Source organism: Apaloderma vittatum, unplaced genomic scaffold (genome assembly GCF_000703405.1).
Source record: "Apaloderma vittatum isolate BGI_N311 unplaced genomic scaffold, ASM70340v1 scaffold1309, whole genome shotgun sequence".
NCBI lineage: Eukaryota > Metazoa > Chordata > Aves > Trogoniformes > Trogonidae > Apaloderma > Apaloderma vittatum.
Window position 1 is genome coordinate 68,695 of NW_009734393.1, and position 16,528 is coordinate 85,222.

Genomic DNA, 16,528 nt, shown 5'->3' on the forward strand with positions numbered 1-16,528 from the left:
GAACCTTTCCAAGGGTGCCAAGTAGTTGGGCTGTGTTCTGCAATGTTGGGATGTGTATTAGGCCCAGGAGCAAAGAATTATTTTATCTAACCATATCTTGGCTGTTTGTTTCAAGCCTTTTTAACCTCCTGCTGTAGAAATGATGAAGTGCTGATGAGAAAAAGGACCTGATGTGACAACACCTGCTGCTGCCAGTGGGATCCACCAATACATGACTAAAATAAATGTGTTCATTTACCCACAAGATAGTTTTACACATGTGTATGAAACTGTGTCATGAATATGTTTCTTAGATGAGCCTGGGCACATCCTGTAGATCCGACCGCAGAACAACTACCCCGATCTTGCAGTAAGCACTAGGCAACCCTCTGCTGGCCTGCAAGTCAGAGCTGCAGGCTCTTGTTGGTTTTCCACCTTAGTCAAGTTTACATTTTTTGGTTGTGGGCTATAGTAGTAAAACCTAGCTCCTACGTTGAATTTTAAAGACGTAGACCGACACAGAGATACAGAGGAGATATGGGCAAAAGAAACTCAGTGTCACTAGGTTGTATTGCATTGAAATAATGCTTGTGTTCTTATGGTAAGTGATCTCAAAATTTGTTGTTGTGTAGTGCTGCTCAGTGACAAATTTCAGATTGCTTTGTAAAGCAGAGCAGAACCATAATTTCACACAAAGAAACTGATGCTCCGAGAAGGGAAATGATTTATCTGAAATCACACAGTTGGTCAGTGACAGCTCTGAGAACAGTCTCTTAGTTTGAAAATTTTTCCTTTTCTAAAGACTGACCTCAGCCAACATAGAAATGTTAATCATGGAACAACTTCACAAAAGTGGAAATTTATCTGCTAGACTTGACTCGAAGAAGTCCCTTGCCTTACTTCACACCATGATTAATCCATAGCTTTCGACATGCACTTACTTTTAATATGTGGGTTAGCGGATTCCTCATTTCTGATAAATCTTTTGGGTCTGGCTTGGGGGTTTTTTTGGTGTATATTAATCTTCAAATAAAGAGTTGTCTAGCTCTCATGCTGTTCTGTGTGGTGGTGAACTTTGGCTTGAGAACAGAGACTGTGCCTGTAAAACAGAGGAATACCAGCCTGATGCTTCACTTAAACGCATGAAGTACTTCACATCTTGTGTCTGTCTCGCAGACAGCTGGTCCAAGTGTGTCTGGCAGTCTCCTGGGTGGCTCTGGTCCCACAAGGTCCTCTATCTATTGGGGGAAGGAGTGCTATGTGATTGTTCACTAATAGATAAATTTAAAATGTAAACTTACAGACTAAGAACTGGTTTGTCTGTGTAAATTTGTTATGAAGTGGATTCTCTAGTAGCTAATACATTACTTAATTTTTTGCTTTAATCTCTCTGTGCAGGACACCAGCCATGATTGGATGCTCATTCGTTGTGGACCGACAGTATTTTGGTGAAATTGGCTTGCTTGACCCTGGTATGGAGGTCTATGGAGGAGAAAACATTGAATTAGGCATGAGGGTGAGTAACAAAGAAGAGACTTCGTGCCATGTCCATTAACAAAGAAGGGGAACCTGTGGCCCAGCAGAATTGCTGTCTGACTGATAAGCTATTTCTCTATATTGCAACGCTATCTGGAACTGACAGTCCCAGTAAATGAATGTTCTTGGCCTTAGTGGCCTTGAGAGAACTGATAACGGTCAGAAATATGGTTTATTTGTTCATTTGGTTAGTGTCTGAACCCAGTGAGATGGATTTTCCCCTTTCCCAGTAGCTGTGCTTGTGCAAAAAGCACAGTATGTCTTCATAAGCTCATTGTGCTTGGATGATGTGAGCATCATCTAGGCACAATGTCAACAAGCGTACAAGCACTGTATGTAGAGCATCCACTGCTTGTGGCCCAGCAGTGGTATGGACAGAAAGAAAAAAATCTTGTGATACTGACAGAAAACTAGGGCCAGGTGGAGGGAAGTCCGTTGTAATGTTCTACATACCACACGTGGTGAGTGCTGTGGTATTTTAAAACTTTTAATGTCCTCCTTATAGAACAAGAATTACAGGTTCCGACCTGTCAGACAGCTCAGTGCAAAGCTTGGACAGATGTCTTCAGGACAGCATCAGTCCACCCCGTGCTTCTGGACCTATAGAACGTTTCATGCTTATGATCCTTTGCCCTTGTTCTCAAGGTGGTGCTTGCCAGCAAGTCGTTCTGAAGTCCAAGGAACATGTCTTAGCTTAAAACTTGAAAATTAGGCCACTTAATGTTGCGTGAACACAGTTTCTTCATTATAAGGCTGCTGTTTAATTCTTTCCCCCTTATTCCCTGCTTCACAGTAGTGTGTCCCTGGTGCATGTAATGTGCTCATTAAAGCATATATTCTGCTCATGGTGAAACACTGAACATCAAATTAGTCCATTCTTTATCTGACTCTTTCCAAAATGGCTACAAAATCCTTCACACCAGTGGACTGAGGAAGAAGGTCACTGCGGCAAGACTTTATTTTCACATATGGGTGTCTATTTATTATTCCAGCATCGCGAGAGGGGATAGGGTTTGTAATGGGACTGCATGAATACACTGCTTATACTTTAAGGTTCAGAATTCACACAGGGGACAGAAAAACTGCTGCCACAAATCATCCAATTTTTCCTTAAGAGGGTCAGGCTATTACCAGGATTGTGTGAGCTTTCCTTTATCATTGCGCAGGGCTTTGAGCTGTTTGAAACTTTTTCCACATGGCTGCTCCCAGAATAGATTGAGCACCCTGGCAAAACTCTGGCGTAGCTGATGAATAAGCCTCCTAAGAAACCTGAAAGTTGTCGCTCTTCCTTAGACTAGAAGAACTTGCTGAGTATGATTAGGGCTCCTGGTAAACAGAGGCAAAGGTTTTAATAGGATTATGAAATGGCACTTGCTTGAAGAGAGAAGGATTTGAAGTGGGCAAGGACAGGTTTCCAGGGGTAGGCAACCTGTTTAAGTCTGTAGAAACCTAGGGTCCAGAAATCAGCTCTCATTCTTTGAATTTGTTTTATTTTATTTTTTTTCTGGTTTGGGGTTTTTTTTTCCCTATGAAGAATAATTAACCCTACTGTTTGAAAATGGTTTTATGGCAGTACAGCAGTATGAGTGACTTCAGCCTAAAATAAGCTGTATGTCCGCAGCATGTGTCTGTTCCTCTGCGTTTGCAGCCTGGATCTAGCAGGGTAAGTAATGTGCAGTGTCTGCCTCCCAATTTGCAAGTCGTACGTGCGATCCCCTCCTGTGTGTCTTTCAGAGCTGTCAGAAGCTAGCAGCATGAAAATGTGCAGGAACCTTCTCCCTTCCCTCTAGGATATTTATAAAATCACTGTGAATTTACAAAGTGGGGGGGGGTTTACCTCCAAAATCTCAAACTATGTTGCAAAAAACCGTTCCTTTCCCAAAGCCCAGTGCACCAACTCCCTGGGGATCTTTGGTGTATCCCCTACACCTGCACACAGGGATGCTGTTGCCCATGTGTGACTCTGCTTGTGTGAAATGAAGGACAAAAGAGGGAAGGAATAAATGAATGAATGAGCGAAGAGCAAGAAATAATATAATAATAAATAATAAAATGGTGGAGAAGTGATGGCACACATTTGGTTGGAAACAATCCCTCTTTAAAGTAACTGCAACAATAATCCTTTAAACTTTTTTGCAGACTATTATCATGTTATTGCTAAAAGAAAAGGGATTAGGTTTGGAGTGTCTGAATTAGATTACATTGGATCTAATGAACCCTCATTTAAATTGTTTTAATAAAGTGAAATAGGAAAAGTCAGTGAAACTAATGAGATGATTTGGAAGGATACTGTTTGATAACCCAACTAATCCCCTTTAAATCTATTGTTTATTAAAAAAAAAAATATATCTTGGGTATTCCACTATTGGCTTTTCCCTTTTCTAAATTCCATAGATGGGAATATTTAAATAATAAATCTAAGTGAATTTCTGTATTGAGTACAAAGTGCAGAAAATGACTGGGGCTACCTCATCTACTGAAAATATTTAGGGCTCTGCAGCTCCTATAACTCCTATTGTTTTTTGTCTAAACTTTGTGTTGGTTAGAGCTGCAGCGTTCTCCTAATGGGGTAGCTTTGCAGTGAAGCCAATGTCCGTTTGCCAAGCAAGGGAGATTCTGGTTGGGTTGAGAGAAAGCACCAGCTGTTCTGGGAAATGAAAGGAAGATGGACATGACTGCAGGCTTGTTGAGAGTAAGGAAATAGATGGATACTTATATAATGTCACCTTGTACTATATTTTTCAAAGGTGACAGTTTCACCACAAGACAGATAAACACAGGACTGAATTCTGTTATGGACAAATGGTGCTACTCTCTTTGTGTTCACCAGCCAGCTACTAAAGCTGATAGGAATTGTCTGTGAGCACCTAAAAGCTGATTTTGGCCAGGGATTTACAAAGGCAAGTCGTGCCTGATTCCTGTGTGGGTGAGGTGTCCTTCACAAGCATTGGCAGCTTAGCTTGTTAGCTGCGTTCAGGCGAGCACCACGCTGCTACGCTGCCTCCTTGTACCCGCCTGGATCCAGCAAGCAGTAGACAGCCCTGTTTTCTGCTGTGGTTCAGCTGCCTTCTTTCTACCTGCAGGCAGAGGTAGAGAAAAATAGCGATACTGTCCTCTGCAGCAAAGCTGTGGATGTTTCTGTGCCAGGAGAAGACACCCTAAACTCAGGGTAGATGATCTTTGCGACTCCTGGACATCAAATGATCTCTCTGACCTATACTACAAAGAGATGTCCCAACAGTAAGAGAAATTCAAGCAGTGCTTGAACGTAGAGTAAGACAGGGATCCCTTTAAGTGAGAATGTCAAATTACAACCCTGTAAGAAACTGCATGGCTTGACCCTCCTAGTGGGAGCCGCAAGTGCACTTCATTATTTAGAAAGGGATCATATAAACATTAAAAGCCTAGTTTATGATTTGACCTAATACAAGCAGTTTATGATGCATCTTTTTATAGTGAGTCATTAATCATTGATCTAAGGATCTCTCTCTTCCTCTTGTGCTCCAGTGATAAGGTGAATGAATTGCTGTTCTTTTTATTTTGTACCCATCAACTGTAATGGCGAGTGGGAAGAGATCAAAGATTTATTTTAAAGGATAATATAGTACAAATTAAATTCTGCTTCCACCATGAAGTATCCAAACAAATTAAATAAAAAATGCATTGCTACGTTGACAACTGAAAGCCAAACTTTTATGGCCGGCATCAACTGGCCATACTACTTTATTCTCAGTAGCACTGTGATAGACCTCGACAGAGGGAATCTTTTGACAAAAAAAACCACAACACCCAAATCCCTCAAACAACACTCTACCCCCGCCCTTCAAATTAATGACTTACCCAGTTTGAGATATCTTTAAGAATCCTACTGTTTAAGAGGTTTTGGCCAGGGAAATCAGTGAGAGATGTCTCTAGGTGCCAGTGTGACAAATTAACTCTATGGAGGATGCGGTGATGGCTTAGTTCTGCAGCAGAGCTGAGCTGGATGCTTAAGGTTAGTTGTGGCCTTGGCTGCTGCAGATGTGTCACAGGTAACTGTGGCCGGTTTTGGCAACTGGCAATGGCGTGGCCCTGGGAACACAGAGTTCATCAGGGTTGAAAAGAGTTGTCTGAAAAAGGGATAAAAGCTCAGATCTTCTGTGCTCTCTCTTTTTGTGATGATATTGTCAATGATGGCCAAGCTGCCCAGCTGAAAGCGAGCCTGGATTGTGTATGCAGAAATGCAGTCCCAGTTCTGGCCTTCACAGAAGTATTCTGTGTACTGTAAAAAAAACCCATGATGCAGATTCACTGAAATCTCTTTATGAGGAAATAAAACTCTTTACCTAACAGACTTTCATACACCAGCAAATCATTATACTTGCCATACTTATGTTATATGGCCCAGCTTTACTTCCTTTAAAAATACATGAACTACATTTTCCTGAACAGAAATGCCAGTTGTTAATTGTTGAGTAGTGAATTCTTGACCTGATTTTATTACCTTTAGCCAAGGAGATTTAGTTTTTTGGAGTAGTCAGTGTTTTAAATCTAGGTTCTAGACTGGTGTGCTGTAATAAAAATGTCACAAGGTTTGTGTAGCAAACTTTGCTTCTGAATTCTGGACAACACTTTGTACATTGTGTTGATTCATGAGGCCAGGCCCCTAATCTTGGAGCTGAGAGGTAAGTAGGAACCCTATTCTGGAGGCTTTCTCAAAATTTCAGGCTTTTTTCCCCACATACTGTGCAAAAATACAGGTTAATCAAAATATTTTATTTTGACAAATCCAAAAATACTGGCTGTAATTGTTAGCACAATTTAATCCAGTTTCAAATTAAAAGTTTTAAAAGAAAGCCTTTCAGTTTGAAGACATTTAATCACTTAAACAATGTTAACAAAAAATTACAATTGCTAGCATCTGAAAATATAGTGCACTCTGTCCTTAGCCATGCCTATTCACACTGCAGTGCGATAAATCAGCATTTTCAGCATGAAGTTAAATGATATTGAAATGTTTCTGACCCGTTCTACGCTGAACTTTGCGCTGCCCAAGCAAAATCTTGAAGTGATGTAAACTACTGGTATTTGAAGTGGCCCTGTTGCATAGATTGCAAAGATCTCTGTGATAAATTTCCTAGGTTTCAGCCTCCAGATAAGATGTGTACGTAAGAGCGTCCTCTTTTCCACCTCCGGTTTAATTTAGTATTTTTATAGGCATTTCCTAAGGTGAAAGAATGTTAAGCTTATAAAGTCAGGCATTAAGAAATTATGAAAGGATTGAATTCGTGGTGCCTGGATTATAATAATTCGCAGGTCCTTTCCCTCTTTGAAATAGGGATTGGGACAGTCTTTTCTAGGGTGACGTCCACATGTGATGAGCCAGGTCCTCTGCCCGTCTAAATGTTCAGCATCTTTTAATTCCAGCGGAGTCTCATTGATTCAAACTGGATGAGATTAGACTTGACATTTTATATAGAAATAACTCGTTCTGTCTGGGAAAGGAGACAGACTTAGTTGTAAGTGAAGATGCTAAATCCCAGGTTGCTGAGCCCTGGAGTGCCCGGAATCACCACGAATCGCTGCTGCCCGGTTGCCAACGTCTGCAGCTGCCAGTCCCAACGTGCTGCGCGGAGCCAAAACTGTCTCAACAGCTTGGAGAGAGCTGTCAGCAGCCCTGGCTGCTCTGGTCCTGGCTCTGTGGTTGTACCCTTCAAGTCAGTGGTGCTCGTGCCTCTGTGCAGTGAACCAAAGAGGTGCAGCGCTGTCAGGGAACAGGAAAACCGTGAAAAAGCAGATGAAGAGGACAGGCTGAATTCCAGTGCGACAGCCAGCACCTGGTGCTGGTTTTCAAACGTCTGACACGTTTCAAACCGGAGGATTTTCTATGTAAAGTGTCTTCCCACACACAAAAGAGAAGAACGTGGAAACAGTGTAAATAAGCCAAACAGCTAAAGGACGGCCCTCAGCCTGTTCTGACTGTTAGAGTACTTGGGTTTTCTCTGACTGGATCATTTATATGGCCTTATTTGTACTCTAAATGGGATGCACAGTCTTGTTCCTGAGAATCCAACTCCCTACCTGTCTGCAATTCCTTTGAACCACAGTGTGCTTTTTTTTCTTTTTGTTTTTCCTTTTTATTAAATTGAAGATAACTCTAACCTTGAATGGAAAACATTGTTTTCATCAGAATATAGCCCTGTGGTGCTCTAGCATAAAATTGCCAGCAAACTACAGGACTAGAGCTTGTGATTACCATTAAAAATACTCTCTAAAGTGGGAGCATTGGAAATAGCTCAGAAAAGAGCACCTGGCCATTTGGCTTTGATATCACATCATGCTCCATCGAGTGTAACATTTTATGTTACAAACTCTTTCATGTAGTGGGACATTATAGAAGTACAAAGCTGGAAATTTCGGAAAGAGATCAACAGTGGAAGAACTGAGGAAAGAAAATTCTTCCCTAGACTTTGCTGCTTTCTTCTCAGCTGCTTTCGTGCAGTTTTAATCTAAATCTAAGATAGGTTCCTCTGCAGTGGCAAGTGTGAACTGAATGACAGAGAAGGGAAAAATGCAGAGAAGTTGATGTGCTAATTGTGTTGAAATTGAAATAGATTTCACTCGCCTAGTGATGAGACTGAACCAAAAACCTAGAGATGAGCTACAGCTGGTCAGAAACTTTCTAATACAACGTATTTTCTATTGAAAAGTCACAACTGGTCTAGAACTCCAGATGTTCTGTAGAACTCTAAATTTTAATACTAATTACTGAAAGCCTTGTTTGGGTTGTTGTGTACACAGAGGCATCCAGCTGTGAGTCCTCAGCTGAGTCCCAGCACACCTGGCAAAAGGTTTCTTTAAGTTTTCTGGAATAATTTTGAATCTTTTTCAGAACTCTTGGGAAAAGAACATAATATCTGTGCTGTGGAAAACATCATCTTTCCACTTGAAAAATGAAATGTGAAAGTATTTGAGGATAAGAGCTGTTCCCATAGCAGGGAGATGCCCATTTTCTAATTGGCGTTTTGATTAGCTCCCCAGGTTGTTCTTGTTTTTCTAGGAATGAAAGGTTTAATCTGACCCTCAAGGAAGTTAAGAGGGCTCTTAGAAGGGCAGGACCCTCTCAGTCTGGGCTTCTGCAGTTGGAGCTGAAGCCTTGGCTTGGGCTGGGGTCCTCCACAGAGCTCCATGACCCTGATCAGCAGCCCAGGTGAGTCCTAGAGGAGCGCCCAGGGGACGTGAGGCCACAGAGCCAACTGCTCTCCCTGGCTGTGGCCAGGGCTCCTGTGGGTGGTTGTGTTCCTGGAGGATTTTCCTGGGTACGGTCCTACAGCAAAGCCACCTGGTTTGGGAAAATGTACTTCAGCCTTAGAGGGGAGGTGTCAGTTTTACAGGATCCTCCAGTCTGGAGCACAGCGTCTGGAGATTGTAGGCACTGAAACGTGTAACTTGCCATCTGTCGCTGAGGTGTTGCCCTTGTAGGAAAATTCAATTCACCGTTATTTATGATGTTAAACAGAGGCGTGTAAATCCTTAGCACTGGTGAGGGGAAAAGTTCCAGTCAAGTGAGCATGAGGAAAACATGATCTTTGAGTTGTGGATTTGGAGGAGGGAAATGTGGGATGTGAATTTGTTTGGATTTTCTTTATTCTGCCCGGAAAACTTTGGGAGGTAATGTGACATTTTTTACTGCATCTTTTGCAGTCTGCTAAAGAAATGTCTGGCTGGCGTAGTTATCCTTGCAATAGTGCTGCCTGAACGGAGCAAAACATGTTGAGCTGACCTGTGTGACAGATACCTCTGAGCTGAAGAGCAGGAGCAGGGAAGGAATAATGCAAGTAACTCTGTTGTTGCATGAAGGTTCTCTCCTCAGTGCCACAAAATTATATCATTACCTGTGTTTTGAGTAGTACGCAGAAAAAAAACAATTTAATGCTGTGCATGAAAGAGACAAACTATTTTCTTTTAACGGCAGTAGATTAACCACCAATGAGAAATTTTAATGCAAGTCTTGTATAAATTTAGTTTTAATGGCCCGCGTAGTGCAATGGGAATGTTCACAACAAAGGAGCCCCTGGACAGGGTGGCTGTGTTTTATAGCAGGTCAGGTGCTTGACTGGGGAATACTGGCCAGCTGCATGATCTTGAGGAGATTGTTTCCTACCCTTCCTCTTCATTTTGCCCCTCTGCGAATGACAATATTCACTGCATAGTGGGCAAAACGGTACAGGGAACAGTAAAGTTGTCCATCTCTAGAGTGAGAGAGCCAGAAGAGCAAGCAGATGAGAAGTTCATTTGTTGTCACCTAATCTCACTCCTGCAAGTAAACCCTATGATTGTCTCTGTCAAGTTTTCGGGAACAAATGGGGAAACAGGTTGATTGAAATGTTTATTTTAACTTACCTACCTCCATATGTAGTTTCACTGCTTGCATATTGCAGCTGGTCTAGATCCATACGAATTCCCTTTGCATCCTCGTGTGTCAGTGTTTCTCTTCTGTGAACGTCAGATTAGATTGCACAGCAGTAGTAGACAGATATATAATGTGCTAAAATGCATTGGTCAAAATGCCAATTGCTTTCCATTGGTAGCTTGCTTCCAATGTAATAGAAAGGTGTTAGCTATTTAAAAGAAAGGAAAAACAAACACATGATGGCGTATCTGTCATTTCTATTTGTATTCTAGGCTTAGAAAAGATAGATCTCACTGAAAAATCATATTTAATAAGACATACTGAATTTACAGCATAAGAAATGCAGCCAAGGAGAACCCAGAGATGCATCAAAATAGATCTGAAAATTCTGTGTTAGGTGCAAATGTGTGTTACATATTCAAGTGTTTTGGCTGTAATAAAATAATCTATTTGCATGTTCCAGTAAAGCTGTAGCTGCATATTTCTACCTAAAATGCCACTTAGATTTTGTCTGCATCTCTCATAGCATGTAATTTGCACAAATATCCTGCTATCAGCAGAAAAACAAACAATTCAATGACTTCAAACTTCACACTCCTAATTCCTAGCATGCTCTGGGGGAGTCCATAAATATGTCCATCTAGCCGGGAGAAAACTGAGGCAGAAGGCTGTAACAATGTCCTCACAGTATGTTTAAAAATCATTTGGTAGCAGAGACATCAGATAAATAGATTTTATTGTATTTCCTTAGGAATTGTTCTGAATTCCAAGCCTGAAATCGTTACTAAAGTTTACAACACATGCATATATTAGAACTGTACTTAAAATTCCGTTCCTTTAGGGCATGATTGAGTTGGAGAGGACAAGGGTGATGGACTTTAAGAGGAATAAGCAAATTCTAAAGCCTTTTTCTGAGTGGGAGTGAGAGAACATGCTCAGAGCAATTTTCTTGAGATCTGTTTCTTCTGTTCCTGTTTCCAGCTGATCTTGCCACGCTTTGCTGGCTGGTAGGTACTGGGTAGCACAGTTTTTGATCTATCTTCTGTATCGCCCTTTATGGCTGGATCCCCAGCTGCTTCCCAAAGAGGGGAGATCGTGTCATGTTCTGTCTCTGCCTCCCCTTGACTCACCATGAGTGGCCCATGTGGGACCAGTCCAGCCTTGTGAGGACAACAGGGTGTCCTGCTTGCAGAGAGGCATCTCTCATATTCCTTCTCCACTCCTTCGCCTCATCTTTTTTTTACCCCTGAGCAAGAAATTCATTGACTCCTGAACAGTTGTGCTGCAGGAATGTGCAGGTATGAGCCACATCAGTGCCGCGTGGGTCTGTGACCACTGCATTCTTAATGGTTCCATCTCCCCTACCCCTCTGTCTGGGGTTTTTGTGCTTGCGGTCCTGTTGCCATGACATTGGACTTTGTAGCCCCGAGGCACCGATCTGCCAGACCCGGTGAGCCTCAGCGGGCCACTGACAAGTTTAGCTCCAGTTAGCTGCAGTTCAAGGTCAAATGGGACTTTAAAATATGAATAAATGTCAAGGTTTGCTTGGCACATCGATCTCAGTCTTTTTGATTACTGCCAGATCGCATGAATAAATTAGCCTTGACAGGTGCGATAAATTGTATAGACTACTGATCTCAAACAGTAAATGTTAAAGAAGGACATGAGAGGCCTAGAGGGGAAAACACCCTCTGCAGAAGCTTATATTAAATGAGGTGAGTTTGGATACAGTGCTCCGGGGGTGATCTCCAGGCAGGAGGAGGCCTTTTGTTCATTTGAGATGCTGTGCCAAGCTGGGGCACGTCTCCTCCTGCAGTATTGATTCCCTTTGTCAGAAGGAGTTTGGGTTGCCGTGCGTTATGAAGCAAGAGCTGCCTTTTCCACCAGCTGCTCGACCCATCCAGAGCAGCTCACAAATGGCTTGGGCTTGGGCTTTCTGGTTCCCGTGGGTAAACGTAGGCAAATAGATCTCTGGCTTTAATAAAACAAAAAGTAGAGGGCTTTCGAAGTAGCTTTTCATATGTAGTAATACTATTTGAACACTGTCAAGCCACAATTCATTTGTGTGTCAGATATTCACTTTCTGGGAAACCAGTGCAGATAGATATTCAGAGAAAGTTGCATGACTTACAGCACGTTTTCTTCTGTGTGATTTCCTGTATAATAAAACTGAGTCTCTTTGTTTCCCTCCTATGAATGGATGCCAGCCATGTTATAACTGCATAATTCTTGTATTTTTTAAATAAGGAATTGTTATCCTCTGTTGATTCCTAAATAAGCATATGAAAAGAATTTGAGGATAGTTCTTCTTTTACTACGTCATGTGTCTCTTGCTAAGAACTTCCAGTTTTCTTAAATCTAGAATCAAATATTACAATGTTCTCCAACAGAAGACATATCAGAAAAACACATTTTGTCACAAACATGTAGAGTTGTTGTTTTGTTCTGTGTTTGATTAAGCCTTGTACATGCATTCTGTCTCCCCATTTTGAAAATTCATCCGTGTATTTATATGTTTAAGTCTGTGTATACATGTTTATATGTATGAAGAAGTAATGGACTAATGCTCATTTGGGGCCATTCCTCCTCTCAGGGCTTCTGTGAAATAGTTGTAAAATACCGAGCTTCATAGTACAGTTAATCAAAAATGAAAATTTCAGATTTTTGTTTTAAAAAAATCTAAATACAGAAGGTTGTTTTTTCCTCCAGAAGAAGAAATACATGGGAGTGCTTTGTTTTGTAGTAAGAGTTACTGGGAGAGACTTTATTTTGGCTTCAGCCAGTTTTGCAAAATGAAAGCAGAGCAGTCTTTAAATTAGGTGAATTTTAAATTTTTGTCATGAACATTCTGCATAGCTCCAACTGCCTTAATTATACATACACAACTATCACTTTTGCACAGAAATTGTCCCATTAATACACATAATCAATAGTACGTGTATCATTTAAAAGGCACTATTATAAATCTGTTGTTTATCTGCCAAACCCCTTGGGTGTTGTGATGAACTGATACGCCCACGTTATACGTGTAGTGTTAGAATGGAAGGGATTACAAAAAAAAGGATTTTCATTATATAGAAATGCCTTTATTTAGAAATAGGGTCATGCAGACAGAGGTTGAGAGAGAGAAGGCTAGGAAAGAGAAAGGGCCTTTCCTATTGCAAGAGATTCACCAAGAGGATGGTATCTATCACATGTCATGTCTGTGATGGGGGTGGTGTGAACAGCAATGAAAAAGAAGGTAAAATGGGGTGTGCTGATGGAAAGCAGGGTCAGCCACAGTGCTGAGTGGTAAGAAGCAAATTACCTAGTAAGAAGGATTTTGAGAATGGTATAGAAGCTCTTGAAAGATTAGCCAATGCGGGCAGGTGGCTCCAAGCCTCAAAATGTGTGCTTTTCTGATTACTGGTATTACGGGGAGGGGGGACTGTTTACAAAGCAGTTGGGAAGAGGATGAGGATTATATTCTGAGGGCCAGGGAAGTATTGTGCTAGATTTAGGAACCAAGCAAAGAAGCTGTTAAAGTAAATAGATAAGAGAAAAGCATTAGTATTTCTAGAATTGGGGCTTCTTGAGCATATGCCAGATGAAATGAGGAGGGATTTGCTCATAAGAGTTAAAGCGTCTTCAGTCAGAAAGACTGCACAGATTATTACGGATTTTTTTTATTTTTTTTTTGCATGCCTACAAAAGCGTTTCTCGGTATTTCTGCTCACAATGTCCGTTGTTTTCAGACGTTGTAAACATTAATTCTCAACTGGTAAGCCTTTAAAGCTTCAGAATAAGCCAGAAGATGAACTGCAATGACTTTATTTTGTGCCATACAATATAATATTGTGAGGAGGATTCGGACAACAAGTTATGGCTGTGTGGTTTGTCCATATTGCACTGCTCTGCTCCCTCCACGATAATCCGCCTGTCCAGCCAAAACAACACTTTCTTGGTAAACTTAAATTTCACTTACATTTAATTTTTAAGTTCTAAAACATTTTGCCAATTGTTCTGTGGCACTTGAGAGGAGGCTAGGACCTTTTGCAAAAACTTTTCCACAGTCTAAACCAAATAACTTACCCTTTTAGCACCATGGCAAGTCCTTTAAATCATCCACAAGAATAATATGTCCTTACCCTCGTTACTGTTGCATTTTTTTACTCCTGAATGGTAAATATAAAGACGTCAAAATTCATTACTTCAAAAAAGGCACACCAATCTGAAAAAACATTACCTCCGTGAAATGAACAACCAGACCAGCAAAGATAACTGCATTTTTATCTCAGCTTGCATATTATCTACCTTGTACAGAAACTTGATCATGGAAACATTGTCTTCCCATACAGCAGAGACATTGCTCGTTAATGCGTATCTGTAAGGTGTGTGATGATCCTCTATGGAGTTTTATTAAAATATCACCTTCAGTATCTAATTCCTCTGAAGACCTGGGTCTAATTGTACCAGCTATTAAACACAGTTTATATGCTCAGATGTCATCTCTCCAAGAGACATATGTAAAATCTATCAGCTGTTTGTTCATAAATATCTAGTATTAACTTCCATACCTTGATATGCACACCACAGAGGTATTCTTCTATCTTCTGCTTCCTAGGGCATTTTTTGACTTAAGGGTCAAAGCATTTGGCTTCTAGAGCCATGCTGAGGTTTCCTCCTCTGGGTTGCAGTGGAAGTAGTAAACTGAGTTTTAGAAACCAGAATTTGAACCCATGTTTGCGTCATCCTGTGCTCAGCAGCAGCTCTTCACGTTATATTTCATTGACATAGGTTACCTGTGGTTGTCTTCCGCAGGAAGCACAGCAAAAATAATTGCTAAGAGAAATGTCACTCATTTTTCTTGTTTCTCATTATTCCGTATAAGTCACTTTCTCTCCCTTTCCATGCCCTCTGCCTGTTTTAATTAAGCAGAGCCCGTTGTCCTTCTTACTGAAGCAACATTTCCTGTCATATCAAATGTCAAAGCCAGTTTCTACATGAAGAAACTGCAGTTTTTAGCACATATTAAGATATTTCTTAGACTTTTACACAAAAATTCTGCATACCTTATGGGGCACTGATTTTATTTTTATTTTTATTTTAGCAAAGAAAGCAGATAAGGAAGGATAGCGCAATCTAGCCCTTTAAGTTTAAAATATAGGGAGTCAAGACACAAAAATTGAGGCAAATGTGACAGAAAGAGAAAGGAGGAGAGATGCTATAGTGACCTGGGTGAATTGCATCCTCAAAAGGTAGTTTAAAGATCCTATAATCTTTTTCTTAGCCTTTTGATAAGTAAAGACAGGGAAAAACTCTCACTGAGTGCTGTTAGCTGAAAGTCCACACCCTCTTAGACGTGAAGAAAGTGCTGTGATTTAGCAAAACAGAAAGCCTTTAAATAACAAATTGGAATTCATGAGCCTGCTAGAGATTGTGTGATAAATCTTTCTGCCTGCCGCAGACTGACCTTCTTAAATTGCGATATACAGCAAAATGCAGTACCCAGCCCAGTTTGAAAGATGTTTGCTCCTTCCCGGTGTATGAGTTGGGTGGATTTCTGCTCTAAGTGCAGAGGCACAGCAGCCACTGATTTTCATTTCCCATAGGTCCGAAAGGCACTTATTTTCAAAACAACTCTGCTGTTCTGAACTTGTTACCACATTAATTGAGATCTGACATACTAGCACTCTCCCTTCCATGCCTTAATTTCTGCACTATTTCTGCTTCTGTCACTGCGAGGACTTCATGCAATATTTCCCTGTTAACAAACACCCAGTAGGTCTTTAAAGACTATTTGTATCCTGGTTTTTGCCACTGGTGGTGTTATCCCCTGCCCGACACAGGTAACGAGTGGCATGAAGAATCTAGATGTGAATGACTCCCGCTCCTCTCCCTGCACCTTTCCTGGTTCAGCTCCACCGGGCTTTAATGTTCCGCACTCTCATCAGCAGTGATTTATGAGCTCACAGGCTGTAAGAGTCAAAGGATGCATATGGAGAAGTCTCTTGAATCCTCAAGGTCTCAAGAAGTAATCCTGTTCTGACGTTTGCCTACTGTATCACTTACTCCTCTGTTATCTCTTGCCTGATTGACTCTCCTACTTCTTTGATCTCTCTTTCTCTGTGTGGTCACTTGTTTTCAGTGCTGCCTTCTTTCTTTTCATCAATTGGATCCCCCTTGGTTTTTGGACAAAGTGGCTAGAAGTTATCTCATGTTAATGAGAATCCAGCATTGCCTTTCACCAGACAGATGAAAATAGACCTTGAGGGCCCACATTACATAAGAATCAGATTGCCTAATGTGAATGTAATTTTAATATAGAAAAAACCCTGTTAAGCGTAGAAATGGAACAGAAAGCAATATTTAAAACTCTTACAGCCCCCTTATGTGTACATAAACCCTGAGTATTGTTGGACATGGGCCAAGTGGGTTCCTCTCTATATCCATTACAGCCAAATTGTATAGAGATGGTCTTAATGCTAATAACTACTTGATAGTACTGACAGATTGTTTTGGTTGATTAATGTGGATGTTTCAGCTTATGTGCATGACTATTCCCAAACTAGTCAGGTTGTTGGTTTGGCGATTTTTCTTTTTGTTTGGGTTTTGTTGGTTTTTTTTCAACAACTTGACTGT

The 16,528-nt window shown here is 41.0% G+C and overlaps 1 protein-coding gene across 1 annotated transcript in view; it reads left to right on the top strand.

The window, feature by feature from the left end:
• Nucleotides 1-16,528, top strand: part of GALNT9 (polypeptide N-acetylgalactosaminyltransferase 9) — a gene marked incomplete at its 5' end in the record, with an annotated part of 135,136 nt that overhangs the window by 68,690 nt on the left and 49,918 nt on the right. The window contains one exon of the mRNA XM_009876227.1: nt 1,378-1,495. Coding sequence (XP_009874529.1) covers nt 1,378-1,495 — 118 coding nt within the window. The remainder of the gene's footprint in view (nt 1-1,377; nt 1,496-16,528) is intronic.